Genomic DNA, 16,301 nt, shown 5'->3' with positions numbered 1-16,301 from the left:
GCCCCACCCTTTTCCCTGGGCCAGCTTTTCCAATGGTAACCCCAAGGCTTGGGCCAGCTTTTCCAATGGCTCTTCTCGCCTTACAAGCAATGATGAAAATTCAGTGGAGTGCTGGCTGCTTCCTCCCCTGGTGCCAAATCCTTCAACTCTTCAATCTGCAAACGGGACTGTCGCTGTGGCCCATTGACTTGAACAAACAGCCCCAGGAGAGCAGGCTGAGTAGACCTTGGTACCCAAGCGTAGGCTGCAGAGAGACTAGATCTAGTAGTGCAGTGGTTCTCAACCAGAGATCTGGGGCCCACTGCAGGGCAGCGCACAGGTTTCAGGGGATCCCCCAAGCAGGGCCAGCACGCTGAAGGCTGATCAATTTAGCTTCACAGGGTCCCCTGTGGAGCGGGGCCCCAGGCAACTGCCCTGCTTGCTACCCCCTAATGCTGGCCCTGGCTTTTATATGCAGAAAAACAGTTTTTGTGGCACAGACGGGCCATGGAACTTTTATCTGCATCTCTACCCCCAAGGGCAATGGAAGCAAGATTAATCAGTTTTACTGTTCTGGATAATATTGGTTTACTAGGGAATCTCCCATGGAAGTTCTTATGCACTAGCAAGATGCAGCTGTGCTTTGGGTGCAAATACGTTCTACTCATGCTCACTTAATTTAATAGAATTGAATAGCTTAAAATCTTCATGGACCTTTCTATTGGCTTTAGTTTGATACAAACATTTGTCACAAGAACCCTATCCCTTACAGTGCCCCTTTGACAAGGTCCGGGCTATTTTCTCTTGGTCCCACAAGGAAGTGAATTTCTTAAAACAGGAGCAATGCAAAAATGCTGCCTCCAAACCCAGGGAAGCAGCAATGTTTCTGCTTTCAGGCTATGAAATGGTTGAATTAGTTTGGGGTTACATTGCTCCTTCCTCTGGAGCATTTCGTACTGGCCACTGCTGGAGATGGGGGCCCCAGATTAGACGGATTGCTCTGATCCATTCTGGCAATCCCTGTATTGCTAACTGGGCAGGGCAGGTCTTCCTGTAGAGGCAGTGGGTGCTGTTCCCCTGTAGGGCAGAGGGCTCTCTGGAGAACCGTGTGAGATGGTCAGTTTGGGATCAAGGGACAGAATATGAGGGTGCGGGGAAGGATTCTAGCTCAAAGCCCTTCATCTGGCAGCACCCTGCACAGCTCACGGTATTCATTGATTTATTCATTCTATGCACTGTGTCATCTCCCAGCGACTTGGAATGGGCAAGTGATGAGGTGCCAGAGCTCTTCAGTCTCTTAGGTTTCACACCCAGGCAGGTGGTTTAGGGTTTAGGTTTAGCTAAAGCAGCAGCACGTAGAGTGCCTGCTGTTAATTTTTAATTGCTGACACATCAGATGGTGTCAGTTTCTCTGGGCTGACTCCTTTCTGTATCCCTGCAGCTCCAGTCCAAGGGGCTCCAAAGGAAGTTGTGAATCCTTCAACTGGCCGGGCCACTCTTCTGGAGTCCATCCGCCAGGCTGGTGGCATTGGGAAGGCCAACCTCCGAAGCGTTAAGGAGAGAAAGCTGGAGAAGAAGAAGCAAAAGGAGCAAGAACAAGGTGCCCAAAGCGCTCCCTTCAGTAGTCATCCTCACTCCCCCGCCCCAGCTAGATATGCCTAGGTACCCATGTGAAGGAGTCCCATAAATACCTGAGGGGCAAAGCCAGCACTGCACAGAAGCCCTGGAGCAGAGGGATTTCGTCTCACCTCACGTTACAGTTTGGAATGTTTGGCTGAACTCACTAGCCCCTAGGTGCCAGAAATGCATTAACGCTCTGCATTGGGGAATTCTCCCCTCTCGAGGGTGGAGATGAAAATGTTTCATGTGAACGTGTATCGCTGGAAGCATTTCAAAGATAGCTCAGGGCAGGCTGCCTCTGGAGAGGAAATTGTGCCATTGGAAGTCCTGGGTCACGGTTGGGCTGTTTTTAGTAGACTGGTTAACTCCAGTTCACTTAAAGTGGCTGAAACGCCCAATCTTTTAATTCCTCCGAGCTGCTGTAGGAAGCTGACACATTTCCCAGGCAGGCCTTGGGTGCTGTGATCTGAAGTCCATAAGGGGGAAGGGTAAATGTGGTACAAGGATGGGAGGGGTCAATTTATTTATTTAATTTCCAAGTGAGGGTCCCAACACAATCTCTGCCAAGGCAGCTCCGTCCTAGCCTTCAGCATATCGTGCTAGTCAACCCTGCACTCCCTGCAGGGTCAGTGTGTCACGTCGAATAGGGTGGGACATACCCTGTCCTCCTGTTATGTCCTGACCACGTGTTGCAGCTGGGCCCCAGTTAATAACTAGCCATTAGTACGAGTCCGGACCTTGTGAGCAAGATATTTGGTCTGTCACCTGATTTGTGGGGCTTTACTCTTTCAGTGATAACCACAGCACAGGGTGGAGACTTGATGTCCGACCTCTTCAACAAGCTGCTCCTGAGGCGCAAAGGTACCGTGGCGTGGGGGGCTGCTCCTTTCCTGTAATGTGACATGAAGAGGGGCAGGTTCCCTTGCCTCACTGCTGCAGCTTGCAGGAGTTAGAAAGAAGAAGCCTTTGGCTAGCCTGGCATGCCATTTGGCTGAATGCTTTGATCCTGCTGGGGAGGCACACAATGCCCTTATGGACCAGACAGGGCAATCCCCTTGCAGAGCAGGAAGAACTTACTTGTATACCAATGCTGCTGACGGCGGAGCGAATCCAGACAGGAGGTGCTGCTGTAGTGGGGAGGGGCTTAGCTGGCTTCAGTGCCTAAGCTTTACCTGGCATCCCCAAGGCAGAAACCTGGGCACTGGCTGAGGTAGAATGAATTGTATGTTTTTAATACTCCAAGGGAAAGCTCCCCTGTTCCTGCTCTGCAGAGGGGCCTGTCTCACTGCACATGCTGGGCAAAGGCTCAGCATATCCACAGAGCCTCAGAGGGGGGAAGCATTTTGCATATGTCTATTCTCTAAGGGCTGGGGCCTCCCCCCTGCTGTTGAGGCTTCTTAGCCATAACCTAATGACAAGGCCCTCTGTAGGTACCAGGCAGACACCTCCGCCCCTCCCCTGCTCACAGAGTCAGAGCTGGTTCTGGTCCCTGCCCTCCATTGTTCTGCCAGCTGGAAATGCTGACTTGGTGCTTTAGCTAATGAACCCTTTCCCAGCAGCAGCGGAGGTGAGGTTGTGTGTGCCTGAGTCACTCAGCTGATGAGGCAGGATTTTGCACAGGTGCAGGGCTAGCTGCTGCCTTCCTTGCTCATTTCAACTCACCTCTCAATTCTAGTTCCTAGGCCTCACTCACCTGCTTTTCCTCCTGCAGGCATTTCAGGCAAGGGGCCTGCAGCTGCAGGAAGTGCTGATGCTCCCAGTGCACCTGCTGGTGCCTTTGCCCGCATGTGGGACTCAATCCCACCTCTGCCAGCCCCACAACAACCCCCAGGGGACGAGGAAGAAGATGACTGGGAATCATAAATGCTATCATGCCATAGGCCTGGGATTGGTTCCTCTTGGCTAACTGGGAATCCGGCCCGGCAGAGCTAAGCACCTCAGAAATGGACCAGCTCTTGGAAATAACTGCTGGTGAGAGGGCACAGGCCTGGCAGAGGGACCCTGTCACTTTCTCTTAGCTCCTGCTCATCTCTAACCACTGTTGAGTATAGTTATCAATGAACATTACTTCTGCCCTGTTTACTTCCCCTCCCCCACAAATAGTGCATTTAATTTCAAATGCTGCTGCTCCTGCTCACTCAATAAATCCTGCTGTAGCTGGAGGGCAGCTCGTGCTTACGGAAGATCAGAACTAGCATCTCTACCACGCGTGATGAAGCACAACTGCACAGGCAGCTCAACAGCCTTCTCCTCAGCCAGCTGCGGGCTGGGCCGGGCTTGTGTGGGTGCTCCTGTGTAGGAATTCTTGAAATGGGTGATAGCACTGGACCAACCACCTTCAATCCTGTCTCACAGCCTCCCTCATGTGAAAACAGCCATGGAACCTCTATTGTTGGGTATGAATGGCTTCTACAGCAGCTGTAGTGGTCCTTCAAGTTACAAGTACCCAGCAGCCTTCTCTAGCCCACTTGAGTCTACACATGGAGTGCTCTTAATTAACAGATTCTAGGAGGAGAGGCCCAGCTGTCCACCATTAGTCTCTCTGGTGGAGCTACGGAACAGCAGGCATTTTGCAGAGGAGTATTGTGTGTGTGACAAACGTAAGGCAGAAGCCCTAAAACTGCTGTACACTGAGGTGCAGTACACACTGTGAAAGCCTCTACCTACAACTACTACTCTGTCAAAGAGGTGATGGGCAGAGGAGTAGAACTATGCAACTATAGTACAGTCTAGTCATAGTGTGCTTAAAAGTGGGACAAGTGTCAAAACATCATCTTGTTAATCACTGTAGGTGGAAAGTAGATGTCCTTGAGCTCCTACGTATAGTGTTTGTGTACACAGTTTAGATGTGCTATACTCTGCAGGGACTGGTACAATTCAGGTGCAGCAGAATAGAGATTTTATCCAAGTATGTGTAGAAGCACACAGGAACAGTTGTTAGCCAATGGCTTTCCTGGCAGCAGCCCACTACACCACAAAGCTGAAATATCCAAAAGCCAGGAATGAAGGTGGCCCACCCCCTTTACAAGAAAGGGATTTACAATAAACTATGCTGAGGGAGGGTTACCATGAGCCCCAGGAAAAGGCAGCAGTAAAGCTGAACACCTGCAGACAGGTATGTAATCAGAAGAAATGCTGCACTGCTTTATGGCTAGGTTAGTAAAGTGGAGTAATAGACACAGGCCTTGGGCTGTTCGGTAGCGTAACATTCTTGGTCCACATTAGCAGAAAGGCCAGGGGGGAGGTGAATGGCAGTAGCCTCAGCTGGAGAATGCTTACACAGCATTGATGAGGAAATAAAGGCCTGGTGTGTGTTGTAAGTAAATACACACACAAGCCACCCACCTGTCATGGATTAAGCCCCATGTGGAGTGCTACAGATTCAGGCTGTCACAGCACTTTTGCCATGGCAGAAAAAAGCCTCCAAAGTTTCCTGTAAGTTCCCTAAGTATTCTTGCTGTCTGCAAGGGGTAAGCATACCTCCAGCTAGCAGTACTGCCACCCCCCAGCCATTATCTAGTGAGAGCTCTGGTAAAGCAGAGATTACCCCCACAATGCCAGTGGTCAGAGATGTAACTTCAGGCAGGGCAAAGCTAAGAGTTGAAAATGCCTCAGAAGTTGAGGTGGCCCAAGGCATTCGCCCTTACTGAATTAACTGATCTATGGAGGGTGGGCTAGGAATTTTAGCTAAGGGGATAGAAATCTAGGCTCTAGATTCCAGAGAGCTTTGTTGTTGTACTGCTCCCATGGAGGCTGCCAGAAGCTCTAGTTCCATACTGGAAAGAAAAAGCAACAGCAGCGGACTATTAACATGATTTTTAATACTTCATCCTGCCCCAAGAGGGCAAGTAGTAATACCCAGGGCTGGGAAACAGAACAAAGGGGAGGAGTAACATAAACCCAGTCCACATGGGGGTTCAGATGCACCAGCTGCAGCTGCTCTTATCTCCCCTGTCCAGCCCAGATCCGATGCAATATAATCAGTCACAGTCCAGAAGCCACATAGGCAAGAATAACTTTGGTCAATTTTCAACTGCAAAGTCTTGGGGGGAAAAACCTCCTGTTGCAGGGACAGCAATTGCAGGAGGCTCCACTTTGAACTGATACAGCCACTCAGCACACTGCTCTTCCATCTCCCTCAGGAAGCTTCTGACCCATAACATGACTTCTTCTCATGGTGAAACTAGGAAGAGAGGAGATCACATGGCCCCAGCACTCTAGTATCCAGAGGGGTCAGGCCTGTGAGCAGGGGGTATTGCTGGGGGGCAGTTACAGGACATATACTGGGTGGAGATGATGGGTGCATAAGGGGAAGTAGGACATAGCTACTGGCAGGTGCATGAAATAAACTGACCTTTCTTAATGCTGCAAATGCTAGTCCAAAGGTAGGTTTGATCTCTGTTCTTTCCTTGATCCACTGGGGTAGTTTGTTGAAGACGGAGGGGCGTGCATACCTATGATCTACAAGCAGAATGCTAGCAAAGTCCTTCTGATGGCGAATCGCTCGCCCTGCAAAAATCATCATAAAGGGAAACCTCAGTTTTTTCACTTTGTATCCCTCTAGACCCTATTCTTACATGCACAAGATTATCAGCAGATCCACTCCAGATACAGGCCTCCACCAGGCTGCTAGCCAATAGCTTGAACACACAATCAGGTAACTGTTGGATCTCCTACCACCTGAGTTGCATGTGCCAAGACAATTCTTCCCAATACCTTGTCTCAAAAGAATCCTCTCCTTATGCTGCTCCCCACCAATCCCACTCTGCCACAACTGTTTCTTTGCCTATTCCATGACCCTAGCTACCGTAAACTGCTCTCCATACTCCGCCCATCCAGCCCCATGAAAAATGAAGTCTTACCTATTGACTGGTTTACTGCTTTCATGCATAGATTTTCAATCAGCATTTTGCTAGGTGGCTGGCCCGCAGTTCTTGGCTAGAGGAGAGAAATAAGACTCAGGCTCTGTGTACACAAAGCAGTTTTTAGCGACAGGGCTGTGTTGCTACAGCCGTGTCACTAAAAAGTGAGCAGTGTAGCCGCTGTTTGTCGGCTCTCCTGCCAACAAAAAACGTCCACCCCCACGGAGTGGCATTAGCATTGTCGGCAGGAGAGCACTCCTGCTAACAAAGACCTGTTCACACTGGCGCTTGTCGTCAGCAAAACTTTTGTCTCTCGGGAGGCATGTGTGTTTTGTTTTTTAACACCTCTGAAAGACAAAAGTTTTGTTGTTCACTTGCCAGTGTAGACAAAGCCTGAGTAAAAGGCATATGCAGTTCAAAGTAGGAATTAAAGCTCTTCAGTGCAGAAACCAGGCCCTGGAGCGGTAGTGTATTCTTTACCCCTGCGGCTGCCTAGCTGGCCTAGGGAATGGTGCTGCCAGGCAGCCCCAGGTACTTGCAATAAAGAAGGGACCTCAAGGGCCACTACAAAGAGATGGGAGTTCAGTCACATACTAGAACCTGGGAAGTGCTATCAGGCTCCTCAGAGAGAACATTCAAACTAACCAGCTCCAGGGCACCTGAAGGAGGAAGGTAGTTTCAATGCCAACCCCCAGGGCTTCAGAGCTACATGGAACAGGGGCTGTGGCAGGCAATGGGCAGGATTCACTGTGTTAGGAAGAGGCGCATGACCCTGCAATGCAGTTCTCTGTGCAGTATTGCTCTGGCAGCCTCTCTTGGGAACTCAGCTGGGTCATTCCTGCAGATCTCTGCCCGGCTCTAGCCCTGTTGAGCCCATTTACTACCCCCAAAGCCACTCAAGCGCACAGTCAAGGAGATCTCTCTCTCTCCAGCGTGACTGACCCAGACACAGCAAACACGGGCAGAGGCACAGGAAGAGCCAGGGCTTTAGTTCGCAGAGGGAATTGGACCCTGAAAGGACAGTAAGTGAAGCAGCTGAACTAGGCGCGGGGGTGCTTACTCCTACCATTGTTTTGTTAAGATAGGCCATTTTTTCCTGGAGTTCTGGGGACTTGATGTTGGGGTAAGGCAGGCCCACCATGACGACACACCTGGAAATGGAAGGAGGGGAACACACAAGCATTGTTAGTGCCCTGTCGTCCCAAACAAACTGATAGGGACGCTATACTGCAGAGGGTTACCACTGCAACGCAGTCAACTCTGGCGTGGAAGCAATAACACTGCCCAGCCGTATGTGACAGGAATACTGAACTGAAAACTGCCAGGGGAATTCAGGGAGCCAGAGTGGGGATTTATCCCACCCAGCATTGTCCTGTGAAAAGCACTTCAGGCTATTTCATGACCACAGAGTGGTTGGGTGTCTGAAAGGCACCTTCAGCTCACAGTGCTTCCTGACACCATGCCAGGCACACTGCTTTCAGCCCTGACTCAATCCACCACTCCCACTTCCTGCACCCCTGAGGTTTACTTGCAGGTCTCCCACCCAAGTCCTGACCAGACTCCGCCCCCCCCCCGCCCAGCATAGCCTAGGAGACCCAGCAACCACATCAGCAGAGAGCTGTGTTCAGATACCACCTTAGGAGATGAGCAGCAAACCAGATATTTCTTACCTTCCCAGGTCATCAGAGAAATTGATTCCTTCACTCATTTTCCCTCCAACCACAGAAAAGAGCAGGGCTCCCGTCACATGGCCTCCCACCTGGCTGCAGCGCTGCACAAAAGAACCCCCAATGACTCAGGAGACACCGGAGCTGTGGAAACTTCTGTGCATTGGCAGCACAGAGACCTGTCTACATTGGCCAGAGCAATTAACCACCCACATCACCTGCTTTAGAAATACTCTCCTGCAATATGTGGTATTGAACATTCAGCAACCTGCCAACCCTGCTTACCTTTATGCACTTAGCGTACTCTGCCAGCACCTGCTCCACCTGGTTTGCTCTCTTGGGCTCCTGAAATATCTGTCACAGGCACAAAGCATAAGTTGCAGCAGGAAGATGTAAATAGATTTAATGGTGCCATTCCAAAAATAACACAGAGAGGAGGGTCTAGAGGCATGTTACCATTGATCTCTAACTGATGTCCAACTATGCTCCCTGGTTAAGCAATGCAGACACATCCTAATGGGACCTTACTCAGCACCTGTGGGACCTAGCAAATCCAGAGTAGAAGCAGTGATGGCCATTAGTGACTTTGGAGACATTTCCAGTTATTGAGATGTTAACCAGGGTTTTTTTCTTCATGGGTCCTTGCTCCCAGATCTCTACTGTTTGAAAAGTGGAAAGAAACATCCATGTAAGAGGACAAAGGGAGAGTGAAGATCTGGGAATTCAGGTGTAGCAAGAGGGTAACAAAGCTGGAAGAGATCTCCAGAACTAGTATGATAATTTATAGAACAGTAGCACTCCGGTGTGACTAAGACCCATGTGTGCTGATGCGCCGTACAAACAATATAAGAGAGACAGTCCCTGCCCAAGGGAGATTAGAATTGAAATAGGGTAGGAGGGGAAGCAGAGTTATAGAAAGGTGAGGTTATTGCCAATTCAGCTCCTGTGGAGCAGTACAGGTCTGTTTCTCACGATATAGCCTCCTGAGCATTGTTCAGTCCAGTTTTAAATTGCACAAGCAGGAAAGCTTTTGGAGGCTTTGTTATCAGAGTTCACTGTTCAGAAAGGTTTCCTCATATTCAGCCACTTTTCTTCTGTTCAGTTTCATTCTATTACTCCTGGTTATACACCCTTTGTACCACGCTAAAACATTGAACCTTGAGATGTAGGCAAGTAGTATCCCCATTTTACAGAAGTGGCAGACAGATGAAGTGACTTGACCAAGATTACATAGTGACTCTGTGCCACAGTCGAGAACAGAACACATTTCTTGATCCTCAGCCTTGTGCTTTAACCAGAAGACCCATTCATCCTCCCAGTAAACCCACAGTGAGCTGAAAGCTTGTGTGTAACTGACAGTGTATAGTTGAATCTTAGGGCTTGTCTTCGCTACCAGGGTAAGCCAACCTACGTTTTGCTACTCCAGCTACGTGAATAACGTAGCTGGAGTTAAAATAGCTTAGGTCAACTTCCCCCAGTGTCTTCAAGGCGCTGCGTCGACAGGAGACACTCTCCGGTCGATTTCCCTTACTCTTCTCAGACAGCTGGAATACCGGGGTCGACCGGAGAGCACTCTGCCGTTGATTTAGCGGGTCTTCGCTAGAGTGAAGACAAGCCCTTAGTCAATCACACTATTCCCTGGACAAGGGATGTGCAGCCAAGTCTGGGGAAAGCAAATCCCCTGTAAGAACTTAATAAACCTGCCCCTCACAGCAAGGGAATCAGAGAGCATTGTAGGCTGACTAATGCAGATGAAGACCGTCTCTGCATTTACAGGAGCCATGTAACAGCATTTAATCTAATTTAGATCCCAGCTCAGTGATCAGCCGCGTGGGAAGAATCATTTATTCATTACTGGAGGGACTGGCTAGATAAACATCCTCTCTGCTCTGCTGTGCAGGATCGAAGAACAATTTGGGGAGAGAGAGACAAGGCCTGTAATGTGCAGATAATTGTTGGACTTTTAAAACCTCCGTTTAAAGTACCAACCACCCTCAGTTACACAATTACCTTCTTCTTAGTCGCCAAGCGGGTGAGCAGCCCCGTCCTCTCCCAGTGCGTGTACACCTGCTTCTCGTACTCATAGGAGGGAAAGAAGCACACCACGCCTCCAGGGACCACATTGCACAGGTTACCAAGGATTCGGCCCATCTCATCCATCTGTAAGAGGGGAAAGACTGGTGTCTGCTGGGGCTTACCATGGCACTACCATGGCCTAAGGACAGATGCCTCCCACTGACAAGTCTTAGGACACTCATGTAGCCACTTCCACATAGAGAAATCAGAGCAGTGCTAGCTCACCAACAGTTGCCTAGAGGCACTAGTTGGCTCCAGGGCCTGGGAATGAACATGCTCCCTTTCACTCCTCGGTCTCCCCGTCTTAAGCCGCAGTCTCGAGTCATTGTAAAGCAATGGCTGTTTGGTGCGTCTGTGAAATGAGGTAGGAGGTCTGTCCATTTCCCAGGAAAATGTGTCTGCTTCACACCCCCGGAATGATGGCGAGAGCTCACTGGCAGCTCTGTTAGCAGGTTCAACTAAGGATTGAATGGGCCAGAGGACTGATGTCTCACTCCTAGGGGCCCCTCAAAGGCAAAGGAGGATGGGGAAGCTTTCGCTTCACGCTCCAGGCCTGTCAAGTCAGCTTTCACTAGCACTAAACTCACTTAAAATTGCTTAACAAAACCAGACCACCTCCAATATGCCTGCCCCTGAGCCCCTCCACAATTGGAAGCTCCCCTGCCAATCTGCACACCTCTCTGGACTTATTTTTCCCATCTTGGAGCCCACCAGAATCCCCCACTCTGCACACAAAATGTCCCCTTCAACCATCAGACCGCATAGCTTAAGAATGAAATAGACGTGCTGACCATCTGAGGCAGGTCTCTCTTCTGATAGGTGAACTCTAGCTGCTGGTTAGATGGACCACTGCAGAGGATTATGGGTAAAATGTTGTCTGGAGGAATCACATGACCTGATGACAAACAAGTAGATGGAATAAAAGCTACAGATGTTCAAGCAAGCAAGGCCCCTGGGAGTAGGTCACATGCGCATAGCAGCACAGGTACACATTCATTTCTCTTGGTCTGGGGGAGTGCAAGCAGCTTTAGCACAAGCCTGTCAATGCCTTTTAAAGGATCACACAAGCCGTAACCTGGTTCGAATCATTCCCTGCCCATTCTCTCTGGGGCAGAGGAGTACAGTACACCCCTAGCAGCCAGAGGTGAAAGGGAACCTGGCTGCCCTCTGCTGCTGTGATTTCCAGGCAGGATGTCTGGGCACTAGAAGGAGCTGGCAAACAAACAAGTCAATGGCATCTGCCTGAACTCCCATACAGCTGAACTAGGGGCCCAGCTACAGAGAGAGCATGTGACCAGCTCCCCGACACTCACCACAGGAGAACTCCACCACCCTGTCAGCACCGATGGCACAGGACAGCAACTGCTCTCGGAAATCAGACACCTACAAACCAGGAGCCAAGAAGAATCAGCAAAGCCCAAGTGCTCTCATCAGGAGATGGGGAAGGGCTGCAGTCAGCACACGGGTGGGAGGACCAGATGCAAGGATGGAGGAGGAGGAGTCAGGCCAATGGTTTGGGGAAATGGACAGAGGGAAGAGATGTGCTGGGTACTTGGTGCAGGTGTGGGGCCCCGAAACACAAGGGTGCACAGAGGGATGAACGGATGCAGAAATACTGTAGGTGCAACTCTGGCCTCAAACCAGAGCTGTACCCAGGGGAGAGGGGTTGATTGGCAGGTAAATTCTGCAATTCCACAGCCAGCACAGGTGCACCATCCCACACTGCAATTAAAGTTTCTCCAAGTCCTTGGGCAGGACCCTCTGCAGGGCAGGGGGAACCATTGGTTTCTAGGCAGGAAAACAGAAAACCCACAAAGCATGGGCTGAAACAGCAGCCAGCCACCTCCACAGCTTCCTATGGCCAGTGCTAGTAGGTGCAGAGCAGGAGCGCCACCCTGTGGTCCAATAGCCTCATCCTACTAGTCGAATGCTCTTTTTAGACAGAGCCATCCACAGCGTATATTGTGAGCGAGGCATTCGGCCTAGCTTTCCGAGCTTGGGTCTGCCTCTTTGATCAGGGACCCAACTCCTAGTACCACAGCACACCTCTTCCACTCCCCTGCCTTGCCATTTACGGGCAACAGACTGAATACCTTCCCTGGGCTGGTAGTTATGGCGGGAGGAGGATCCAGACAGCAGGGTACAACAGTCTGCATGTGTTACCCTTGCAGTGCTCAGGGGGCATGTCTCGCAGGGTCACTACGGCAACTGGGTCTCGCGCAAGGAAGCCCATCACGCCAGGATGCCAAAATGCCAGACCTCTCACGAGCCAAGCTCATGCCAAGAGCAGAACTGTGACAACTACGGGGTTTGATGGGTGGCTGGGTGGTGACTTTCCCAGAGGGATACCAAGGGAGAATCATTATTTTACTAGACATAGAGGCCCTATAGCCAGCACCCTCCCTTCCTTTATTAGTCTCCACAACAGCAAAACGACCCTTCAGTCACTGCAGGCAGCACACACTACACGAGGAACCCTTGGGGTATGTCTATGCTGCAGTTAGACACCCGTGGTTCAGGCTGCAGGGCTGTTATATTGCAGTGTAGATTATGGGGCTCAGGCTGCAGCCTGAACTCTGGGACCCTCCCATCTCATGAGCCCCAGCCTGAGTCCGAACGTCTACACTGCAACTGAACAGCCTCTTAGCCCGAGGCCCGCAAGCCCGAGTCAGCTGCAGTGTAGACTTACCCCTAGAGTCTTTAGTCCCTGGTCCCTCCACATGACTTTACCCACAGAGAGCTGCAGCATGGGAACCACTCCCTCTTCTCTGGTGTGACCGTGCCAGTGGCTTACACTCACCCAATGGAAACGACTGAGCTTCGGTAAAATTAAATGAGCAAACTGGACTATCTGGCATGAGCAGTGATCTAACAGAACCCCTGTGCCCCCCATGCAGGTGCACACCAAGAGGGAAACAGGAATGTGCTGTCACTCTGAGGTATGCACACCTACATACCATGGGAAGAAGGGCTAGAGAGAAAAGCCCAACCTGGATGGGTCGTGCACACCACTGTGGCACTACTGAAATCCTGATTTTTCTGGAAGGTCCCTCTGGCAAGATCAGCATTATAAGATCGGTCGGAAGATTTCTATCCAGTGCTAGTTTTGAGCTGCACTCAGCCTGAGGGACTGGATCAGACCACATAACTCAAAGGGCAACCAGAGATATCTTGAGGGCTGGGAGACTTGGCCCAGGGCATCCCACCTTTGTGCAACGTTAAGCCACAGCCAGGCATTCAGCCAGGATGAGACGTCTAATGGAGAGACCACTCCGAGGAGTTACGACGTCTGAAGGCGTTCGGGTGAGTATCCTCCCACGCAGGAGGCACAGCAAAGGGGGTATTAGCACACCCATCCCTAGCAGTTCAAATGGACAGCGTGTCAGGGAGACTGGGTCCTGCAATACTTGTACTGTCAGGAATTGTTAATCCTGTAGCTACCTCACGGGGAATGGCGCAATGGGACAGAGGAGGGTTTTGCTTGGTGCCTACAATGCTTTTCTTTTGCTGCTGAGAGGAGCAATAAATGAAGCACGGGCACAGCACAAAGTCCCTAGGCCTCATCCTAATATGCAAAGAGACTGCCATCTTTTCCACGCCGCCAGGAGGATGGAAAAGCTGATTCCCAGCCGGATCACTGCAATGGGGGCAGCATGGAGCAACGTGCTAAAATGGGGTGGGAATACATGGCTCTAGTGTTGTTTAGCGGTTCATTGGTGTATTTCAGGGGTAGGCAACCTATGGCACGCGTGCCGAAGGCGGCACGCGAGCTGATTTTCAGTGGCACTCACACTGCCCGGGTCCTGGCCACCGGTCTGGGGGGCTCTGCATTTTAATTTAATTTTAAATGAAGCTTCTTAAACATTTTAAAAACCTTATTTACTTTACACACACAACAATAGTTTAGTTCTATATTATAGACTTATAGAAAGGGACCTTCTAAAAACGTTAAAATGTATGACTGGCACGCGAAACCTTAAATCAGAGTGAAAAATGAAAATTCGGCACATCACTTCTGAAAGGTTGCTGACCCCTGATGTATTTTAAAGCATCCCAATTACAACCAATATCCATCTCCTCCCACTGCTGCCTGTGGATTGGCAGAAGGTGAGATAGGCCAGTTAGATCTTAAAGAAGCAACCTTGCTCCCTCACCGGCTGCATGGTGCCCCCTGCAATGATCGCAGAACGACATTCCTTCAGCACCCTGGCAAAATGGACAGCTGGATTCAGCAGGAGGAATTTGAGGCTGCTCTGAGCTACAGTGCCTGGGTAAAGAAGGCAAACAGACACACACACCTTAGTAGAACACCCATGATTATCAGCAGACCACCTTGTGAGGGGAAATCCCACTTTCAAAGCGGGAGCAGAGCGCTGCAGGGCCCATCTAAATCATTTACACCTGGGGGGATTCTGCGCCAAAAAATTAAAAATTCTGCGCACAATATTTTAAAGTTCTGCATATTTTATTTGTCAAAACACCACAATGTCATCACACCAGTTTCAATTATTGTGGTAATTTATTTCAAAATACCTGTCAGCAAGTATGTCTGTATTATTACAGACAACAACAAAAAATCCCCCAGGAGTAGAGAGTTAAAGAAACCCCGACGACAACCCAGTTCCTGTTTCTCTGCTCTTTCGCCCCAGAGCCCAGCGGGGGGGGCCAGACAAGTACACCCCATTCCCCACAGAGCCCAGCTGCAGGCCCCCCCCCAACCCAGACACTCACACTCCATCCCCCACTGAACCCAGCCACGGAGCCCCTAGAACCCAGACCTCCTTCCCCCAAAATCCCAGCCATGGGGCATCCCCCAGCCCAGACATCCACACCCCCTTCTCCCCCAGAGCCCAGCTGCGAGGAATCCCACAGCCCAGACTTCCACACCCGCTACTCCTCAGAGCCCAGAGGGAGAGAAAGCCTGATGCTGGGTCCCAGACTTCTGGGGAGTTTCCTGCACACCACCTCCTTCCCTCAGGGAGTGCTGGGAACCGCAGCTGCCGGGAACCCTCCAACTCCCTCCCTGTCACCCCAGCAGTGTTTTCTATCTTCAGGCTGAGGAGCTGGGCTCTGCCAGGTCTAATGGCCCCTAGTGGCGGCCAGCAGCTCTGCAGCCTGTTTCTGCGAGGGAAAAAGGAAATGATGTGCAGAACATTAATTCTGTGCAAATTCCCCCAGGAGTAATAGTTTGGATGGCCAGCTCCAACGTCAAGTGAGTGACTCTGCCAAAGTTTCTCCTTGAGTTTCATGAGAACCCTACATAGACTACTTGTCTCTGGGAATGAGGCCCTTCCAACAGAGGTCTCACATTCCTGCAGGACCCTTCAGCTGGTACTAATTATTTATGTTGCTCCCAGGCCCCAATCCAGCAGCACCCCATGGTGCTAGGTGCTGCGTATACAATGCTGCACAGAGTAAGAGACAACCCTGTCTCTTACAATGCAATCTAAGGCTTACAATCTAATTATACTTAAATTTCTAAGTCTCCCATCAGTGAGGTGTCTAGGTACTAGCCAGTGGCTTTAACGCTGCTTTGCTTGAGCCTCGTGAGTGCTCTTCACTCCAGTACCTTGCCGGTTGAGGATGACTCTCCCATCTTGGTTTGCATTGGTGAGAGCAGAGAGAAATCCTTCAATCTGCATCAGAGGAGATGCCATCTTGGGCTGGCCATCCTCAACCTCCACAGGATGGCACTGAATAGCAGCTGCAGGTCAAAAGAGAAAAGGGGGTGGGGGGAAGTCACCCAATCAGTGGTTAGGTTCCATTCCCAGAGGAGTAAGAATGCAAGAGCAAAGGCCTGGTCTATATGTAAAATTTAGGTTGAAAAGGTGATGGCACTCAGGGATGTGCAAATCCCCACTTCTGAGCGCTGAAGCTAGGGCGACCTAACCCCCAGTGCAGACACAGCTGGGTCGATAGAAGAATGCTTCCATCAACCTAGCTACTGTTGGTCCAAGAGGGAGAGTTCTGAGAGAGACAGACAACCCCTTCCATTGCCATACACTGCATCTACCCTCGGGGATTATGCTAGTTTAGCCACGGTGCTAAGGTGGCCTAAGGTGTATACTATGGAACACATGCCACTTCCTTGAGGAAA

At 50.5% G+C, this 16,301-nt stretch overlaps 2 protein-coding genes across 3 annotated transcripts in view; one reads left to right on the top strand and one right to left on the bottom strand.

The window, feature by feature from the left end:
* Nucleotides 1-3,761, top strand: part of WASHC1 (WASH complex subunit 1) — a 70,320-nt gene extending 66,559 nt beyond the window's left edge. Inside the window, exons 9-11 of the mRNA XM_054034825.1 lie at nucleotides 1,421-1,579; nucleotides 2,392-2,460; nucleotides 3,311-3,761. Coding sequence (XP_053890800.1) covers nucleotides 1,421-1,579; nucleotides 2,392-2,460; nucleotides 3,311-3,462 — 380 coding nt within the window. The 3' untranslated portion in view covers nucleotides 3,463-3,761. The remainder of the gene's footprint in view (nucleotides 1-1,420; nucleotides 1,580-2,391; nucleotides 2,461-3,310) is intronic.
* Nucleotides 3,762-5,400: 1,639 nt separating this feature from the next.
* DDX11 (DEAD/H-box helicase 11) overlaps nucleotides 5,401-16,301 on the bottom strand; it is a 34,051-nt gene continuing 23,150 nt past the window's right edge. For both annotated transcript variants that reach the window (XM_054034781.1, XM_054034772.1), the window contains exons 17-27: nucleotides 15,774-15,908; nucleotides 14,359-14,471; nucleotides 11,518-11,587; nucleotides 10,996-11,099; nucleotides 10,139-10,288; nucleotides 8,414-8,482; nucleotides 8,132-8,232; nucleotides 7,528-7,612; nucleotides 6,462-6,537; nucleotides 5,954-6,108; nucleotides 5,401-5,782 (exon numbers count right to left, since the gene is read on the bottom strand). In XM_054034781.1, the coding sequence (XP_053890756.1) occupies nucleotides 5,738-5,782; nucleotides 5,954-6,108; nucleotides 6,462-6,537; nucleotides 7,528-7,612; nucleotides 8,132-8,232; nucleotides 8,414-8,482; nucleotides 10,139-10,288; nucleotides 10,996-11,099; nucleotides 11,518-11,587; nucleotides 14,359-14,471; nucleotides 15,774-15,908 (1,103 nt within the window). In that variant the 3' untranslated portion in view covers nucleotides 5,401-5,737. The remainder of the gene's footprint in view (nucleotides 5,783-5,953; nucleotides 6,109-6,461; nucleotides 6,538-7,527; nucleotides 7,613-8,131; nucleotides 8,233-8,413; nucleotides 8,483-10,138; nucleotides 10,289-10,995; nucleotides 11,100-11,517; nucleotides 11,588-14,358; nucleotides 14,472-15,773; nucleotides 15,909-16,301) is intronic.

Source organism: Malaclemys terrapin, chromosome 1 (assembly GCF_027887155.1).
Source record: "Malaclemys terrapin pileata isolate rMalTer1 chromosome 1, rMalTer1.hap1, whole genome shotgun sequence".
NCBI classification, from domain to species: Eukaryota; Metazoa; Chordata; order Testudines; family Emydidae; genus Malaclemys; species Malaclemys terrapin.
The sequence above is the reverse complement of the archived record's forward strand: the minus strand, read 5'-3'. Positions and strand labels throughout refer to the sequence as shown.